At 38.2% G+C, this 18,039-nt stretch overlaps 1 protein-coding gene across 11 annotated transcripts in view; it reads left to right on the top strand.

Annotated features, from left to right (window-relative positions):
* The window catches only part of OSBPL9 (oxysterol binding protein like 9), a 187,493-nt gene that overhangs the window by 154,345 nt on the left and 15,109 nt on the right, over nt 1-18,039 (top strand). For all 11 annotated transcript variants that reach the window (XM_045897716.2, XM_045897714.2, XM_045897713.1 and 8 more), the window contains 5 exons: nt 2,163-2,253; nt 3,942-4,046; nt 9,462-9,621; nt 15,776-15,888; nt 16,018-16,136. In XM_045897716.2, the coding sequence (XP_045753672.2) occupies nt 2,163-2,253; nt 3,942-4,046; nt 9,462-9,621; nt 15,776-15,888; nt 16,018-16,136 (588 nt within the window). The remainder of the gene's footprint in view (nt 1-2,162; nt 2,254-3,941; nt 4,047-9,461; nt 9,622-15,775; nt 15,889-16,017; nt 16,137-18,039) is intronic.

Genomic DNA, 18,039 nt, shown 5'->3' with positions numbered 1-18,039 from the left:
AGAAAACCATTAGGTAAAAACAAGGAATTTATTCTAAGAACAGCTGCAGGACTTGTTGAGACATTTGTTAGTTATCATATCCTGGTCCAGTATCTAAAGATAGAATCATAAAGTAATAACCAAAAAGCCCCTAGAGAACATATAATCCAGACATTTCTTATTTTACAGACTGGGAAAGTGAGGACCACAGTAGATAAAAGACTTGCCAAATCCTTGGTAGAACAAGGATTCTAAGGAATTAAAATTCCTAGTCTGTCTTATCTGTGCTCTTCCCAGTACTTCAAAACCTTCCCTACTTCATTTTATTAGGGTTTTTATTATTAGTGATTGTTTTCAGGGTCTCTTCTCGAAGTGTCCTTTATTTTCCTGTTAAAATATTTATAGTCAGTAGACTACCGTCGTGACGAGCATCAGAATTCTTGTGCTCAAATCAGTTGATTTAAGAGATCTGATTTAGGGGCGCCTGGGTGGCTCAGTCATTGGGCATCTGCCTTTGGCTCGGGTTGTGGTCCCGGGGTCCTGTGATCGAGCCCCACGTCGGTCTCCCTGCTCAGCAGGAAGCCTGCTTCTCCCTCTCCCACTCGCCCTGCTTGTGTTCCCTCTCTCGCTGTGTCGTCTCTCTCTGTCAAATAAATAAATAAAATCTTAAAAAAAAAAAAAAAGATCCGATTTAGCGATTTTTAATATTTATGCAGAGAGGGGCTTTAAGAAAAAAAAATTTTGAATTAAATGAGAATGCTATAAAAACTTTCCCCTTAACTCAGTTTCCATTGCTAGGGGCTTCTAAATTTTTATGAGTACTTTTGGGGCTCATTCATCAGTAAAGTATTTCTCTTCTAAATCTGTTTCAGTATTTTCTGTTATAAGCCTCCCCAAATATATATTTGAAGTTTTCTGGATCAAGGAAAACTCTATAAAGAACTGAAATTATTATTTCTTGGGTTTTATCTGGTATAGTGTTCGAAATGATCTAAACTTTACTCTGGCAAAGACCTTAGTTTAAAGCTACCCTCCTCCAAGTAAAAAAGCATCAGTAGGGGCGCCTGGGTGGCTCAGTCGTTAAGTGTCTGCCTTCGGCTCAGGTCACGATCCCGGGGTCCTGGGATCGAGCCCCACGTCGGGCTCCCTACCCCGCGGGAAGCCTGCTTCTCCCTCTTCTGCTCCCCCTGCTTGTGTTCCCTCTCTTGCTGTGTTGTGTCTCTCTCTGTCAAATAAATAAATAAAATCTTTAAAAAAAAAAAAATCAGTAAACTGTGGAGTCTTGTTTTTATTTTTATTTATTTTTAAAGATTTTATTTATTTGACAGAGTCAGCGAGAGAGGGAACACACAAGCAGGGGGAGTGGGAGAGGGAGAAGCAGGCTTCCCGCGGAGCAGGGAGCGCGATGTGGGGGTCGATCCCAGCACCCCAGGATCGTGACCTGAGCCGAAGGCAGATGCTTAACAACTGAGCCACCCAGGCGCCCCTGAAGTCTTGTTTTTAAAAATGTCCTCATGCTGGCAGAATAAGTTCTTGGCTTGAAATCAGAAAGACCTAGACTTTTTTCTCTCTAAAATTTTAACTACATATTTGTTTCTTCTAAATCCTCAAAAAGAAAGTCGCCTTCCCTGCATCCCCCAATTAGAAGATACATCTCTTTGCCTTTAGTGACTGTAAAACTAGGTGCCTGTACATTGTGTACACAGTGATAGAAGGTGGCAGTAGTATGAGATGGAAAGATAAAATCCTAGTGGTGCAGGTTTATTTACCAGTTGTAGTAATGTTTAGTAACACCAAAGTAAGAGAGAGCATTTCTCTCTATCTTCGATAGAGAAACATTATTTGTGGTGAATTGAGAATTAAGGGAATTGAGAAGTTACTATTTTGGATTCCCAAAATTTTCCCACACCATTTTATAACTCTTTGCAGGTTTTTCCATTTAGCTTTATCTTTCTATATGACAGATTCTTTGATTTTCCCTCCTTACTATGTTGTTTTTTAAGAAACTCAGACTTCTGTATCATAAAATGAATTTCATTTCCTCTTTGCATTTTGATCAGCATATCTATATAGCTACCCTCAGGACTTTGCCGTCAGAAATGTGGGCATTTCATACATTTGGGAGGGTCAGCAATGGAAGGGCATTTAATTAAAAATAACTATACTGTGTTTCTTTATCTCAGAGTACTATTAATCCTGTAGATGCAATATATCAACCTAGTCCCTTGGAACCTGTGATCAACACAATGCCTACCCAGACTGTCTTACCTCCAGGTATGATATTTGCAAAAATGTTTCAGATTTATTGATTAGAAAAAACTTAATTTGTATAGCCATCATAGTAATCTTTAAGGGCTCGTTTTTGGTTTTGTTGTTTTGTTTTTTTTATTTTTAAGATTTTATTTATTTATTTGGCAAAGAGAGAGAGAGAGAGCACAAGCAGGGGCAGCACAGAGGGAGAGGGAGAAGCAGGCTCCCTACCAAGCAGGTAGCCCAATGTGGGGCTCGATCCTAAGACCTTGGGATCATGACCTGAGCCGAAAGCAGACGCTTAACCAACTGAGGCACCCAGGTGTTCCTGGTTTTGTTTTTTAATAAGTAAAAGGAATCACAAAAAAATGGTACAGCAGAAGATGCACTGGAAAAAGATGATAATATTTTTGGTATTGGGGATTTTTTAATACAATGAAAGAGCTTTTGGTTTTCAAAGTGAGATGGAAGGAAAAGGTTACTGAGAGTTGGATTAACTGGTGGGACAGAATGCTATGACCCTGGATTCATGCTACCAAAGAAAGCTTAATATACATTGACCTACTTGAAGGTAATCCAGGAACTTTCTATTTTGGGGTATTTTTTATAGCTATGAAGAATACAAATGGTTTCTTCTTCATGGTGGACCCTAAGGTAATGGAAGGGAAGGGTGAAATTTGTGATGCCTACAGATTAGAAAGACCTATTTTTAAGTATAGAGTAATCTGTAGGGTTTTTTGTTTTGTTTTTGTTTTGTTTTGTTTTTTAACTAGCAAAGGAAGGTTTAGGGACAACACCCATGTGTACAAATTCCTTTTACCTTTTGTTGCATTCAACATTTCTGTTTTCTCGATGACGTAGTTAAGTCAGAAATTGTAACAAAAAAATCCCTTTAAAAATACTTAAAAGTATGTGAAATCCTTTTGTGAATTTTGATTCCTTAAGAGAATGAGCTTAGTATCTAGTGGGACTAAAGAGGAAGTACTACTGTGCCCCGTTTTATTTTTTTTAATATTTATTTATTGGTGAGAGAGAGCGCACGAGCGCATAAGCAGGGGCAACAGCAGGCAAAGGGAGAAGCAGGCTCCCTGCTGAGCAAGGAGCCCAAAAGGGACTTGATCCCAGGACTCTTGGATCATGACCTGAGCTGAAGGCAGACGCATAATCTACTGAGTCACCCAGGAATCCCTAAAGATTTATTTATTTTAGAGAGAGAGCATGTGCGTGTGCACAAGAGGGAGAAGAGAAGAATCTCAAGGAGACTCCCTGCTGTGCGTAGAGCCCCAGTGCAGGGCTCGATTCCATGACCCTGAGACCAGACCTGAGCCGAAATCAAGAGTGGGATGCTCAACCAACTGAGCCACCCAGACGCCCCATGTTCCCCATTTTAAAATGACTTAGGTGGTTTGATGCTTAGAAAGACTTTATCATCAGAAGTGTTTGCTAGTTTTATAGAGCATTTTTACTGAGGTTTTGGCCTACCTTGACTAGTGTCTTGATGTCCTGCCTGATGTCTTAGTACTTGGTAGCATATCACCATTGAGTTTAAAGGGAATAGAAGGTCTGGAAGAAGGAGTAGCATGGAACTTGACTTAATGGAAGACAGTTTCAAAAATTACTGATCTTTACTATTTTGAATTCCACACAATTGCAGTTAACACAGTTGTATTTGGCTTTTTTCCTTACTTATTTCATATGTTCAAATCTTCTAGAACCTGCTCAGTTATGTAAGTCAGAGCAGCGTCCATCTTCCCTACCAGTTGGACCTGTATTAGCTACCTTGGGACATCATCAGACTCCAACACCAAATAGTACAGGTACAGATTTATGTAATTTCTTTAATTCTCATAACTCCCCATTAACATTTAAGATTTGTGTTTGATTGCTGATGGGAAAAGGGATGAAATGTGTTATGTATTTGTGTTGAAGATATCATAGTTCTACTGTCATTCTATACATGAAGTGGTTAACTTTGTCATAGAGCCAGAAGCTTTAGTAATAATTCTATATATTTTTAAAGATTTTATTTATTTATTTGACATGGGGTGGGGGGAGAGCAAGCACAGGCAGAGGGAGAAGCAGGCTCCCCGCTGAGCAAGGAGCCTGATGTGGGGCTTCATCCCAGGACTCTGGGATCACAACCCGAGCTGAAGGCAGCTGCTTAACCGACTGAGCCACCCAGGTGCCCCAGTAATAATTACATTTTAAATAAGATAAAATATTGCAGGATTTTGTTTACCTTAAGAAAAGATTTATTTTGAAGATCTGTATTGTCTTTTTAAAGAAATTTGCTGGAGTCAAACTTGCATACTTCTATTATTATTATTTTTAAAGATGTTATTTATTTATTTGACAGAGAGAGACACAGCGAGAGAGGGAACACAAGCAGGGGAATGGGAGAGGGAGAAGCAGGCTTCCCGCTGCGCAGGGAGCCCGATGCGGGGCTCGATCCCAGGACCCTGGGATCATGACCTGAGCCGAAGGCAGACGCTTAACCAACTGAGCCACCCAGGCGCCCCTACTTTTATTATTGTAAAGGAATGAGACAGTACAAAAGTATGGAGAACAAAAGCTGAAAGTTCTCTTTATTCTTCCCTCTGTCATTTGCATGTGTTTACATGTATTTGTATGCATATATGTACAAATATACCTATGTGTATTTTTTAATTAAAAACTTTATTTTAAATATTTTTATTTATTTGAGAAAGAGGTGGGGGGAGAGAGAGAGAGGCACAAACGGGTAGGGGCAGAGGGAGAAGCAGACTCTGTACTGAGCAGGGAAACCCAATGTGGGGCTCGATCCCAGGACCCTGGGATCATGACCTGAGCCAAAAGCAGCCGATTAACTGACTGAGCCACCCAAGCACTCCAGATTTTTTTTTTTTAGTATAGTTAACAATGTTATATTTGTTTCGGGTGACAAGTTTATACATTATGCTATGTCCCCCCAAGTGTGTAGCTACCATCTGTCCTGTTACATCTCTTTTATAATATCATTGACTATATTCCCTATGCTGTGCCTTTTGTTCCTGTGATCTATTCATTCCATAGTTGGAATCCTGTATTGCCCTCTCCCCTTCACCATTTTCCTCAACCCTCCACCCCTCTCCTGTCTGGCAGCCATCATTTTGTTCTCTATATTGTGGGCCTGATTCTGCTTTTTGTTTATTCATTTGTGGGTTTGTTTTTTTAAGATTCCACTTATGGTGGAATCACGTGGTATTTGTCTTTCTCAGTTAGGCTTATTTCACTTAGCATAATACCCTCTAGGTTCATCCATGTTGTCTCAAATGGCACAGTCTCATCCTTTTTATGGCTAATATTCCTGTGTGTGTGTATGTGTGTGTATACCACATTTTCTTTTATTATTCACCTGTTGATGGACACTTAGGTTGCTTCCATATCTTGGCTATTGTAAATAATGCTGTAGTAAGCATAGAGGTACGTATATCTTTTTGAATTAGTGTTTCTAACATGTCATTTTGACTTTAGCCATTCTGTCTGGTATAAGGTGCTATCTCATTTGTGGTTTTGATTTGCATTTTGGTGATTCGTGATGTTGAGCGACTCTTCATCTGTCTGTTGGCCATCTGTACTTCTTTGGAAAAATGTTTATTCAGTCCTCTGCTCCTCCCCCCTTTTTTTTCTCTTTCTCTCTCTCTTTTTTTTTAATAGTCCTCTGCCCCTTTTTAAATCAGATTATTCTTTTGGTATTGAGTTGTATAAGTTCTTTATATATTTTGAATATTAACCCCTCATTGGATATATCATTTGCAAATATTTTCTCCCATTCTCTAGGGTGTCTTTTTTGTTTTGTCAGTAGCTTCCTTCGCTGTGCAAAAGCTTTTTATTTTAATGTAGCCCAATCATTTATTTTTGCTTTTGTTTGCCTTGCCTCCGGAGACACATCTAGAAAAATGTGCTACAGCCGATGTCAGAGAAATTCCTGCCTGTGCTCTCTTCGAGGATTTTTATGGTTTCAAGTCTCACATTTAGATCTTCAGTCCATTTTTTAGTGTATTTTCGTGTATAGGGTTAGAAAGTGGTCCAGTTTCATTCTTTTACATGCAGCTGTCCATTTTTCCCAGCACCATTTATTGGAGAGACTGTCTTTTCCCCATTGTATATTCTTGCTTCCTTTGTCACAGGTTAAGTGTTCTTGCCCTCTTTGTCATGGATTGACTATATAATCGTGGATTTTTTGGGGGGGTATCCATTCTGTTCCACTGATCTGTGTGTTTGTTTTTATGGCAGTACCATACTGTTTTGATTTCTACGGCTTTGTAGTATATTTTGAAATCTGGTGTTGTAATAAGTTCACTTTATTCTTCTTTTTCAGGACTGCTTTGGGTATTGGGTATTTCTGTGGTTCTGTACAAATTTTAGTACTATTTGTTCCAGTTTTGTGAAAATATATTGTGTATTCTTACTGTTGTTTTAACCTGAATGACATCATGTGTTTCTGTGACTTTCTCTTTTCATTTAACAGAGAATGTTTAGAGAGCTTTCCGTGTTTATACTATTAGGTCTACAATGTTCTTTTTATGGCTTACCTGAGCACATATTACCTGTTTTTCTGCTGATGGACATTTAGATTGTTTTCAGGAGTTTTCTATTACAAGCAGTACTTCAGTGAAAGTCCTTGTACAGCCACTTTTGGCACATACATTTTTTTAAGGTTAGATTTATCATTCTTTCACATTTTTGTCATTTTACAAGCAAAAAAAGATACTTCGTTTTAATTTGTATTCTCTTTATTTAGACTTACGGTCTTTATTTTTTCTGTAATTTACAAGCATGCTATCAGTGTTAGTATTAGATTATTTCTTGTTTTAAAACTGATTAGTTTTACATTGAGATACTTGTTGAACCAAACTCAAAGGAGAACTTCGTGCTTTTGTCCCTGTTATACCTTGGGGAAGTAGGAGGGAAGCCCCTCCTTGTTGCTTCACAGATTTCTTTCCTGGACAGGACTTTTCCTCCTGTCCTGTAATGAAAATTACCTTGTGACTTTAGCCCATTTTGAAATTTGAATTAATAAAGATGTGATGTTGTTACTTTGTTCTTTAATATTTAACAGTATGGTCAGCTGTCTTCTCAATTTTGAAAGAAAGAAAGCAAAAATAGCTCTTATTTGAAGCTCTTGGGAAAATGCTGACAAGTAATTTGAATAATGAGGTTGAAATGTTTGGCTGACTTTTTCTGTATTTCATTGCTTGTATCCACCTTTTGTTCATTTTAAAAACAGTACCTGTGTTTTCTTTTGTTTATTTGTTTTTTAATACGAAAGGATACTCCAGGGGCACTTGGATGGCTCCGTCAGTCAAGCGTCTGACTGTTGATTTCGGCTCAGGTCGTGATCTCAGGGTCTTGAGACAGAGCCCTGCATTGGGCTCATGTGGTCGGTGTGGAGCCTGCTTAAGATTCTCTCTCCCTATCCCTCTGCCTCTCCTTCTTTCTCTCTCTTTCTCTCAAAAAAAAAAAAAAAAGAAAAAAGAAAGGATACTCTGGTTTCTCTTCAGTTGTATAAATCTTTCACCTGTTACTATAAGAAGGGATTATGTCACAATTTGGAAACACAGCCAAAATTGTCTATTTGGAGATACATAAAATTAGTTACAAACTTTGAAAAAGTGAGTACTCTTCTTATGTACATTTAGGATAATTATAATAAATAATGTAGGATATAAATTATTTCAGAAGATACTTTTGAAATATAGCATTTTAGAGTAGGTAGATTAAAGAAGTTTTAGAAATGAGATTAACATGATTTAGTCTTGATTTTTTTCAACCTAATTTCTTCTTCTTTAACTCTCTCCCTAATACAAAAAAGAAATAAGGTAACAACTGAGAAAAGCATAATAGTTTGTTCTTACAAAGAAAACTCTGTTCTTTTGTTTGCAATTCCCAAACTCATTTTCTTCTTGGACACATTTTTAATTGTGTGATCATCTGGAGTGTTTGCATGTTAATCATTTTTAATTCCTGGTTGGTTTGGGGCTTTTTTTTTTTTTTTTAATTATTATTATTACCTATTTCAGTAAGAGAAACTCTCTTTCCCATCTTACTGCCACTATTGCGGGGGGGGGGGGGGGCGGTGGGAGAATTTAGTTATTTGCTAAGATGAACTATTTTTGGAATTTCCACAGTAAGATTACCTTTTTTGGTGGCAAACTTTTCTGTTACGTTTTTAAAAAATCTTTGTGAACGTGGCAACTAAATGTGGCAGGTGAATGTGCTTCTTCTCTATTGAACCATAGACACAAGAATGGGGTAAAGGTCCATGGGTGACTCTGGATTCATTTTTGTTGCTGCTGTTTCTCAACTTCCAGAACTGTGGCCTTGGCTTTTAGATTGCCAGCATTGACTTAATTAAATTTAATCTCTGCCAGGCATCTGTAGCAGTTTGGCATAAATTGCCTGAGAGCTTGTAGATAGATGCTCTGTAAACACTTACTGAATCAATCTCAGTAGTCCTCCATTATTTGATACTTTTATTGTTTTGTTACTAGACAATGAATCATGATCACAGAGATTAGATAATAGTTTTTCTGTGGATCTCTGTTAATTTCCATTTCCTTAGACTGCTTAGGTTATAGAAAGATGTTCTTTCTAGTCCTTTCCTTTTCCATATTCTTCCCATAGTAGATCTCTGTTTTTCTCTGCCCCTGACCCCCAGGCACCTGACTTTGACTTAGGTGGAAAAGAAGTAAGGAGTTTGGATAGCGAGTGCTAGGGCTTTGTGTGGTGCTTTTGTGTTTCATGTAACATAATGACTAATGTGAATGTGATATCCTGGATGATATTTTAACTTTCATGTGGTCTTTGATATTCTTTGCATTATGCATTCTTATTGTGTCACTACTGCATTTTTTAAATATCTGGATCTACAGTATAAAATAGGAGCCCTGGCTTTCCACTGGTGGTGTATCTGTTGTGGGACTACTGGCCCCAGAACTCACACACTGTGTTTACAATCGAAAGAGCTCCCTTTCTATTTATAGATAATTATAAATGGGAACATAGCTGTTTTTCATTTAAAAGTCTGTGTCCCATTCTATAACATGATTTGCCTTTTTCTTTGTCTACTTTAAGTGTTGATTTTCTTTACAGAGAGTGTACCAACTTAACTTTTCTTAATTTTAGAAAAGTCTGTTTTGATTCCATCTCCCTAATTTTTTTCCTTCTATTACCAACATTGTCTCCTAATTTAAAATGTTTTCATTTCCTAGGCAGTGGGCACTCACCACCTAGTAGCAGTTTGACTTCTCCAAGCCATGTCAACTTGTCTCCAAATACTGTCCCCGAGTTCTCTTATTCTAGCAGTGAAGACGAATTCTATGATGCTGATGAATTCCATCAAAGTGGCTCATCCCCAAAGCGCTTAATAGAGTAAGTAAATAAACTATGTATTTAAATGACTCTTTTGATTTTAAAAATTAATTTGATTTTGAGACTGGTGTGATTGACGGACTCCCTTATAATAAAGCTTCTTATTGATTGGCTTATTGAGCAAAGCGAGTTCTGTGAGAATGTTGATTTTACTTTTGACTTAATTCAAATGGAATAAATTAGCATTAGCTAAAGTAATATGCCAGTATTAATTGAACTCCTGGTATTATTTCCATAGCTCCAACATTAGGAGAGGGGCAAATGAGAGTGAGAAAGCTAGGAAGTATTATACAAATAAGAGGGCACCGTTACTTGTTTTATATTAGAGTGGACATACTCAACACCTATAAGCCAGACACTATACTAGTGGAGGAATGATTCAGAGGTGGAAAAAGACCCAGTTCCTGCCTTCAGGGAACTTGCTGTTTGTTGGAAGAACAAACAGACATAATCCAGTGGGATATATGCTAAGCACAGAAAGCCATGAGAGCATTTTGAGGTCCTGAGAAGTGAGGGAAGGATTTACAGAGGAGCGATGGGGTGTGATCCTAAGGTAAGAATGTGAGTAGGGAGAAGGGACATGGCAGTAAGAAGGGGAAAATGGAAATGTTTTCTTGGAGATAGAACCCTATTAAGGCAGTCCTATAGACAAAGGGAGGGGAGTTGGGTTTCTTTGGGGGAGCTGTAAGTTGTTGAGTTTGTAGTGTAAGTTGTTTAAAAAAAAAAAAAAAGATACAGAAGGGGTTGACAAGGGCCAGGTCGTCTAAGACTCCTTTAACCTTTTATGAATTTTGGACATTTTCTCACAAAAAATAGTAGTTGCTGGTCAGGTCTGCATTTTAGAAAAATAGACTTGCCTAGATTGTGTATAGAATTGAATGAAGTAGGGCTGCATTACAGGTAGGAAGATCAGTCTAAACCGGGTAGTAAATTGAGAAATGTTGATAGCCTTAGGTAAGGTAATAGCATGGGAATGAGGGAAGCATGTGGATTCCAGAGATACTAATAAGCAGGAAGATTTCGATAGATATTGATGATAGATTTTCCCTCATTAGAAAATATTTGACCTGTTTTATACCATTGAAAAAGCTAGGTATATTCCATTGCACAGACAAAGCTTTATATGTGTAAAGTCATTTACCTGATAGCTGATAAGCAAAATACACCCTACTGGTATATAGGTTGCTATGGTTTAGACTTTGGATTTTGGAATCTCAGAAAGAATAGGTTCTAAATCTGGTTTGCTTCAAAGGTATGTGATCTTGGGGTGCCTGGCTGGCTCAGTCGGCAGAGCATGCAATTCTTGGTCCTTGGGACTCTGAGTTCCAGCCCCACATTGGATGTAGAGATTACTTACAACAACAACAACAAAAAAAAGCAGGGGTGCCTGGGTGGCTCAGTCAGTTAAGCGGCTGCCTTTGGCTCAGGTCATGATCCCGAGGTCCTTGGATCGAGCCCCACGTTGGGCTCCCTGATCAGTGGGGAGCCCAGCCCGCTTCTTCCTCTCCCTCTACTGCTCCCCCTGCTTGTGTGCACTGGCTCTCTCTCAAATAAATAAATAAAATTTTTTTTTTTTAAGATTTTTATTTATTTATTTGACAGAGAAAGAGAGCACAAGCAGGGGGAGCAGCAGAGGGAGAGGGAGAAGCAGACTCCCTGCCGAACAAGGAGCCCAATGCAGGGCTCGATCCCAGGCCCCTGGGATCATGACCTGAGCCAAAGGCAGACACTTAACGACTGAGCCACCCAGGCGCCCCTCAAATAAATAAATGAAATCTATAAAAAAACAACAAAGGTGTGTGATCTTGGTCAAGTTATTTAACCTATGTAATCCTCAGTTTCCTCATTTGTAGAATGAAGATAAATAATTTAAACTTCAAAGGGTCATTGTGAACATTTTAATGAGAATAGTGTCAGTCAGGTGCTTAATATTAAGTATCTGGCATGTAATAAGCACTCATATAGAAAGCAAATTAATATTTATTCATTTTAATGTTACTTATGTTTGTTGTAGATATAGTTGGCTTAGTTTTTGTTGGGCATTTATTCCAGCTCTGCTGCTTTCTCAGGAGTTGGTACTATTGTTACAGCTTGGGGTTTGCTTTGTAGGACAGTGCAGATTTGGAAATGATTATATGTGAATTTGTAAGCCCAGTACATCAGCCACCTAGTCCTTAGACCACATATCTTGGTTTCTTTTAATGAAAAATACTGTGTAGGACTCTAGTTTTCTTAAGTGTACACATGAACTGAGAAATACAGTATTCCTATATAATTGGATCATAACTGCTCAAAATTTGTAAGGAAAATAATGGACTGGTTGAGGAAGTTTTGTGTCTTAGTGGATCAAATTCAGTTTTTGAATGTGGGAAGAAGTGAAATATCTGTGATACAGGTGTGATACAGTGACTATTTAAAGACATGAGACTAAAGGAAGGGAGGTTTGAACCCACAACTCAAGACCAGCTTAGCAGAAAGGCTTGGTTTAGCATCTTGGTTTCTTAATGATGTATGTGGGGAAATAAATTGAGAAACCATTATTAGCAGTTTGCTAATAGGAATTCACTTTAATTTTGAAAATTGTTTTTTTATGGTAGTGGCATTAAAAGGAAGTAGGCATTTGGAAGAAAATTCCAAGGTAAAGCTTATTATTGATTTTTTTGATGTTTCCAAGCAGGTTTTCTTTAAACAGAATTAAGAACAGTACTTCTATCAAACATTAGGTATTAACGCTAAACAAAGTACAATTGAATATCAAAACAGATTCATCTGTCCTCCAGAAGCATATAACCATATTCAGGAAAGCTTGTAGTATCTGAGTCTGGCCTCAGTTTCAAGGGGTTCTCCTGAAATTTTTATGAAATAGAAAATTTTAAAATACTTTGTTGTACATGTAATGGGCATGTCTACAAAGTCACTGCTAGGCTCATAGGCTTTTCTCTTTTCTCCTTCTTATAAGCTTCCTTCTGTGTTACTCTCCTGGTACCCATCCCATGACAAATACACAGTTGATGAACCCCCCATTTGAAGGGGTCCAGAGTTAAATTCTGTGTCCTGCTAACCACTGGATTTCTTTTCTCCCTCAATTCTAGGATCTCCTTGATGCCCTAATCTGGATACCCAAACTGGTTGGGACTGCAGATGTTTTAGTTTTAGTTTGTTAACTTTTGGGTAATGGGGGATATTTTGTTTTTTTTAAAACAGGGCTTTAAATCCCTTCAAATTGAGTATGTTGGCCCCAGGTCTATATTCCTTATAATCTAGCCCAGTTCACGTATTTATGTTCTCTGCCTGACCTTGGTAGGCATTGAGCCTGTGACACCTGCTGGTTATCGGCTGCTACTACTTCTTTTCTAACTCTCGGGTCAAGTTTCTACTGTTTTTCTGTCTCTGAAGGAAGAGAGCTTGGAAGCTTTTTTTTTTTTTTTAAGATCTTATTTATCTTTTGCCAGAGAGAGAGACAGCGAGAGAGGGAACACAAGCAGGGGGAGTGGGAGAGGGAGAAGCAGGCTTCCCGCTGAGCAGGGAGCCTGATGCGGGGCTCGATCCCAGGACCCTGAGATCATGACCTGAGCTGAAGGCAGATGCTTAATGACTGAGCCACCCAGGCGCCCTGAGAACTTGAAAGCCTAAGTGTTTTCATTGTTCACTTTCTGAAGACCTGTAGTAATGATAGCTTCTATGTGAACTCTGTTATTGAGCAGTATGGTTGTACACAATTATAAACTAGATGAAAGTCCACATTGGAAAGAACATGTGCTTTGGAGCCAGACATGCATTTGAAATGGCTCCACTACTTACCTCAGGTGACCTCAGGCCAGTCACCTGAACTTCTGAGCTGAGCATCCATGTGTGAAGAGAATAATCATATCTACCTTATAGGGTTGTTATGGAGGTTAAATTGTTACGGAGATAAAAACTGTATTTGGCACATACCTAGGTACTCAATAAGACTTTGGATTCTGTTACTATAATTCAGTTCAGCGTTTCACATTTTTTGGTTTAGTTTATGATATTATGATTATATACTATACAAGTTAGCCCATTGCAGATAAACCTTTCCTGTATGCATATCATTTTTGTCGATGTTGCTGTTAGTTTTTAACTACATTCTTTAAATTCTTTGTCCTGATTGAGGTAAATTATGAAATGGATAAATGAGAATTCATCTCCTTTTTCATTTTGAGCTTTATTGAGCATATCATTTGGCCCAGACATGGCTTCTAACCTGAGTAAAAATGAAAAGCACAGTGTAGATCTGACCTTTGGAATTGCATCTAAAATAAGATACATATTTTAAAGGATTAGGGGGTTTTGATCAATTGATTTAAAAGATTGACTCTGTTTGATGATGTATCAAAGAGCCACAAAACATTTTGAAAATAACTTTCATGAAGCTCTTTTATTTAATGATAATTTGATGTCTCTTACCTAGGTCTTTTACTCATATTTTCCATTGGCTCTCAAAACTGGTGAGGTAGACATTAGTTACAGTACCTTGTGATGTATACTACTAAATTATCAAATAAGCAATATTTAGTTACCTAAGAATTTTTGAAAAATAGATCAAAAGAAGGTAAGTAACCAGGACAAACTGTGTTTAAATTAGAATAAACACTGATCTAATATTTTAATATTAGAATATCCTAATATTCTAATATAGGCAGAGCATAGAGGATTTTTTGGGTAGTGAAACTATTCTCTACAATACTACAATGGTGGATTTGTCAAAGTTCATAGAATGTCCACTACCAAGAGTGAACCCTAATGTAAATTGTGGACTTTGAGTCCGAGAATGATGAGCCAATGTAGGTTCATGAATTGTTAAAAGTGTACCACTCTGGTGTAGAATGGTAATGATATGGGAAGGAGGTTGTGCATGTATGGGGAAAGGGGTATATGAGAATTCTGTACTTTCTACTCAGTTTTGCTGTGAAAAACTCTAAAAAATAAAGTTTATTATTGAAAGAATTAAAAGAAGGGGCACCTGGGTGGCTCAGTCATTAGGCGTCTGCCTTCGGCTCGGGTTGTGATCCCAGCATCCTGGGATTAAGTCCCGCGTTGGGTTCCCTGATCACCGGGGAGCCTGCTTCTCCCTCTCCAACTCCCCCTGCTTGTGTTCCCTCTCTCGCTGTCTCTGTCAAATAAATAGATAAAATCTTAAAAAACAAAAATGGCCATGGGGCCCTAGGTGGCTCAGTCGTTAAGCATCTGCCTTTGGCTCAGGTCCTAATCCCAGGGTCCTGGGATGGAGCCCCGCGTCAGGCTCCCTGCTCTGTGGGGAGCCTGCTTCTCCCTCTCCCACTCCCCCATGCTGTGTTCCTTCTCTCACTGTGTCTCTCTCCGTCAAGTAAGTAAAATCTTTTTTTTTTTTAATTTTATTTATTTATTTGACAGAGAGGGCACAAGCAGGGGAAGTGGCAGGCAGAGGGAGAAGCAGGCTTCCCGCTGAGCAGGGAGCCCGAAGCAGGGCTTGATCCCAGGACCCTGGGATCACGACCTGAGCCAAAGGCAGCCGCTTAATTGGCTGAGCCACCCAGGCGCCCCTAAATAAGTAAAATCTTAAAAAAAAAAAAAATGCTTTTTTATTTTGTAATTTCAAATACAGTTTTTAAATGACTGGGAGGAATGTTAAATACCACTGTGGGCTTTTATCAAGGGATCTTAAAAATATAGACACAACGTCTTCTGAGATTAAGTAATAGACTTGGCAATTTTTGAGGTTCTAGAAATTGTTGCAGAGAATTATAACATGTAATTTTATGCAAAGTAACGAGACAAGAAAATGAACTCTAGTTTTAAACTTAGATGCAGAAGCAAAACTCTTAATAATTTTTGATGACCTTTCAGCATGGCTTGGTTGAGCATACACTATGCAAAAAGCACGAGACAAGAAGCCTACTAGTCATCACACTTTATAGTTTACAATCTCAGAATGAGGGTGACAGGGAGTTGGAAAGTGTGTGTGTGTGTGTGTGTGTGTCCAGTTCACCGTAAGTCTAGCGTGTTTCTGTTATCTACCTACCTATATTGGTTTCAGGTAGCTTTAAAGGTTAATGTCTTACTATGACTGAATTGCTTTCTTAAGGCTTAAAAAGGTGATTACTGATGGGGGTTTTTTTGTTTTTTGTTTTTTGGTTTTTTTTTTTTTTAGTTCCTCTGGATCTGCCTCAGTCTTGACACACAGCAGCTCAGGAAATAGTCTAAAGCGCCCAGATACCACAGAGTCACTTAATTCTTCCATGTCCAATGGAACAAGTGATGCTGGTAAGTGACCTTGGAGAATTTAACTCTTTTTCTTAAAAACGTTTGTTTGAAAAAAAGATTTGTAACACTGGTAGCATCCACAGATTGGCCCAATTTAACACCAGTCTAAGCAGATCTGTTTTATTTTAGACCTTTTCGACTCACATGATGATAGAGATGATGAAGGCGAAGCAGGGTCGGTGGAAGAGCACAAAAGCGTTATCATGCATCTCTTGTCACAGGTTAGGCTTGGAATGGATCTTACTAAGGTAAGAATTAAATTTGGCATTTGCTGTAAGTCTTAATGTGTACATGTGGATTCTCAGTGATTGTATAGTGAATGTGGCTTGCAGATGTAACATAATGACATAACTTCTGTTTATGCTTTTGTCTTGTGGTTTAATATATATGTAGATGAGTAAACTGAGAATTTGTATAAATGGATGAAATATGTAAAGCTAGAATTCATAGAAAACAGTATATGTGGATAATATGAATTAGGTTTGGATTTTATTGGGGGCAAACAAGGAATAGTGTTGAGCTTGATTAGTAGTTTGGATAAAACCTAAAGCAATGTAGTGTGCCCAGAATCAAAATGAGCAGAGTTCTGGGGCACCTGGGTGGCTCAGTTGTTAAGCATCTGCCTTCAGCTCAGGTCATGTTCCCAAGGTCCTGGGATCGAGCCCCAAGTCGGGCTCCCTGCTCCGTGGGAAGCCTGGTCTCCCTTTCCCACCCCCCTGCTTGTGTTCCCTCTCTCGCTGTGTCTCTCTCTGTCAAATAAATAAATAAATAAATCCTTAAAAAAAAAAAATGAGCGAGTTCTGATCTTGGGTTTAGAGGACCTGTGTTTGCATCCTGCCTCTGCTGTCACCAAACCATGTGACCTTGAGTAGGTCCCTTCCTCTGTGATCTTTATGTTTCTCATGTAAGATGGACATACAGTGGCCACTTCACAGGGTTGTTAAGGACTGGAACAGGTAGTAAATGGGAAATTGTATGACACACATTGAGCCACACAATTATTGTATTGTATTGAATTTGAATTTAAACTTAGTTCTCTAAACAGAATGCCCTGTTAAGTTAGGAGACTAGCACGTATGGGTGCCTATTGTACATCCCTACCAAGGAAGCCTCATCCTTGCACTTAATTCTCACCACAGCTCTGCAGAGGTGTTATTGTTAAGATTTAATGGATAAAGAAACTAAAACTCATGTAGAGGCTTAGTAACTTGGCTGAGTCCTAGTAAGTGGCAAAACTGAGATTCTGATATGATCTGTGATTTCAAATTCTGCAATCTTTTTACTGCCGCCTCTCGTCTTAAAGACTTGAGCTGCAGTAAACTTTCACTTGGTTAGATTATTATTATTCTCTCTGGCTTTAGAAAGTTAATAAAATTTAGGATTCTCACTTTTGTTACAACCAAATCAACTCCAGTGCTATATACTCTTTGACACCAGTCAGCTTCATTTTGATTTTGGATTTAGAGGCTATTGAGGAAAAAACTAATCCATAATCTAATAAGTGTCTATAATAAAACCCTTTACCTCAAATCTAAGTGAGAACAGAAACACAAGGCTAGCATGTATTTGTGTAATCCAACATACTTGCCAGAAATGTTCTAGGTTTGTCCCAGAACTTTTTCAGTGATAGAGCAGAATTGTCACTTCAGATTTGTGAGTTAGAGCTTAATTTTAGATGTTAACATCTGAATATTTCTTTTCTATATCTTCCACCATAATCGGTTTTGGTCTTCAGTAATGGAAGACTCATCAGAAGATAACTTGAACAATACCAGGTTTATTAGCTCATATAATAAGAAGGCTAGAAGTAGAGTAGTGCTAGGACTGATTAATTCAATCAGTTGTGTGTGAGAAAGAAGGTAGATTCCTTCAGTCTCTCTGTTCGTCCATCCTTAGCATGTTGACTTACATACTCAGGCTTGTCTCCTTGTCATTGCAAAATGGGTGTCATACTTCCAGTCAGCCCATCCTTAGGCAAATAATGTCAAGAGGCAGAAAAATAATTTCTTTTCATGGATTTATTTTTTTTTTATTTTATTTTATTATTTTTATTTATTTTTTTATTCTTATGTTAATCCCCATACATTACATCATTAGTTTTAGATGAAGTGTTCCATGATTCATTGTTTGTGCATAACACCCAGTGCTCCA

Source organism: Mirounga angustirostris, unplaced genomic scaffold, assembly GCF_029215605.1.
Source record: "Mirounga angustirostris isolate CCGP_5_RB_7025 unplaced genomic scaffold, mMirAng1.0.hap1 SCAF_4, whole genome shotgun sequence".
Taxonomy (NCBI): domain Eukaryota; kingdom Metazoa; phylum Chordata; class Mammalia; order Carnivora; family Phocidae; genus Mirounga; species Mirounga angustirostris.
The sequence above is the reverse complement of the archived record's forward strand: the minus strand, read 5'-3'. Positions and strand labels throughout refer to the sequence as shown.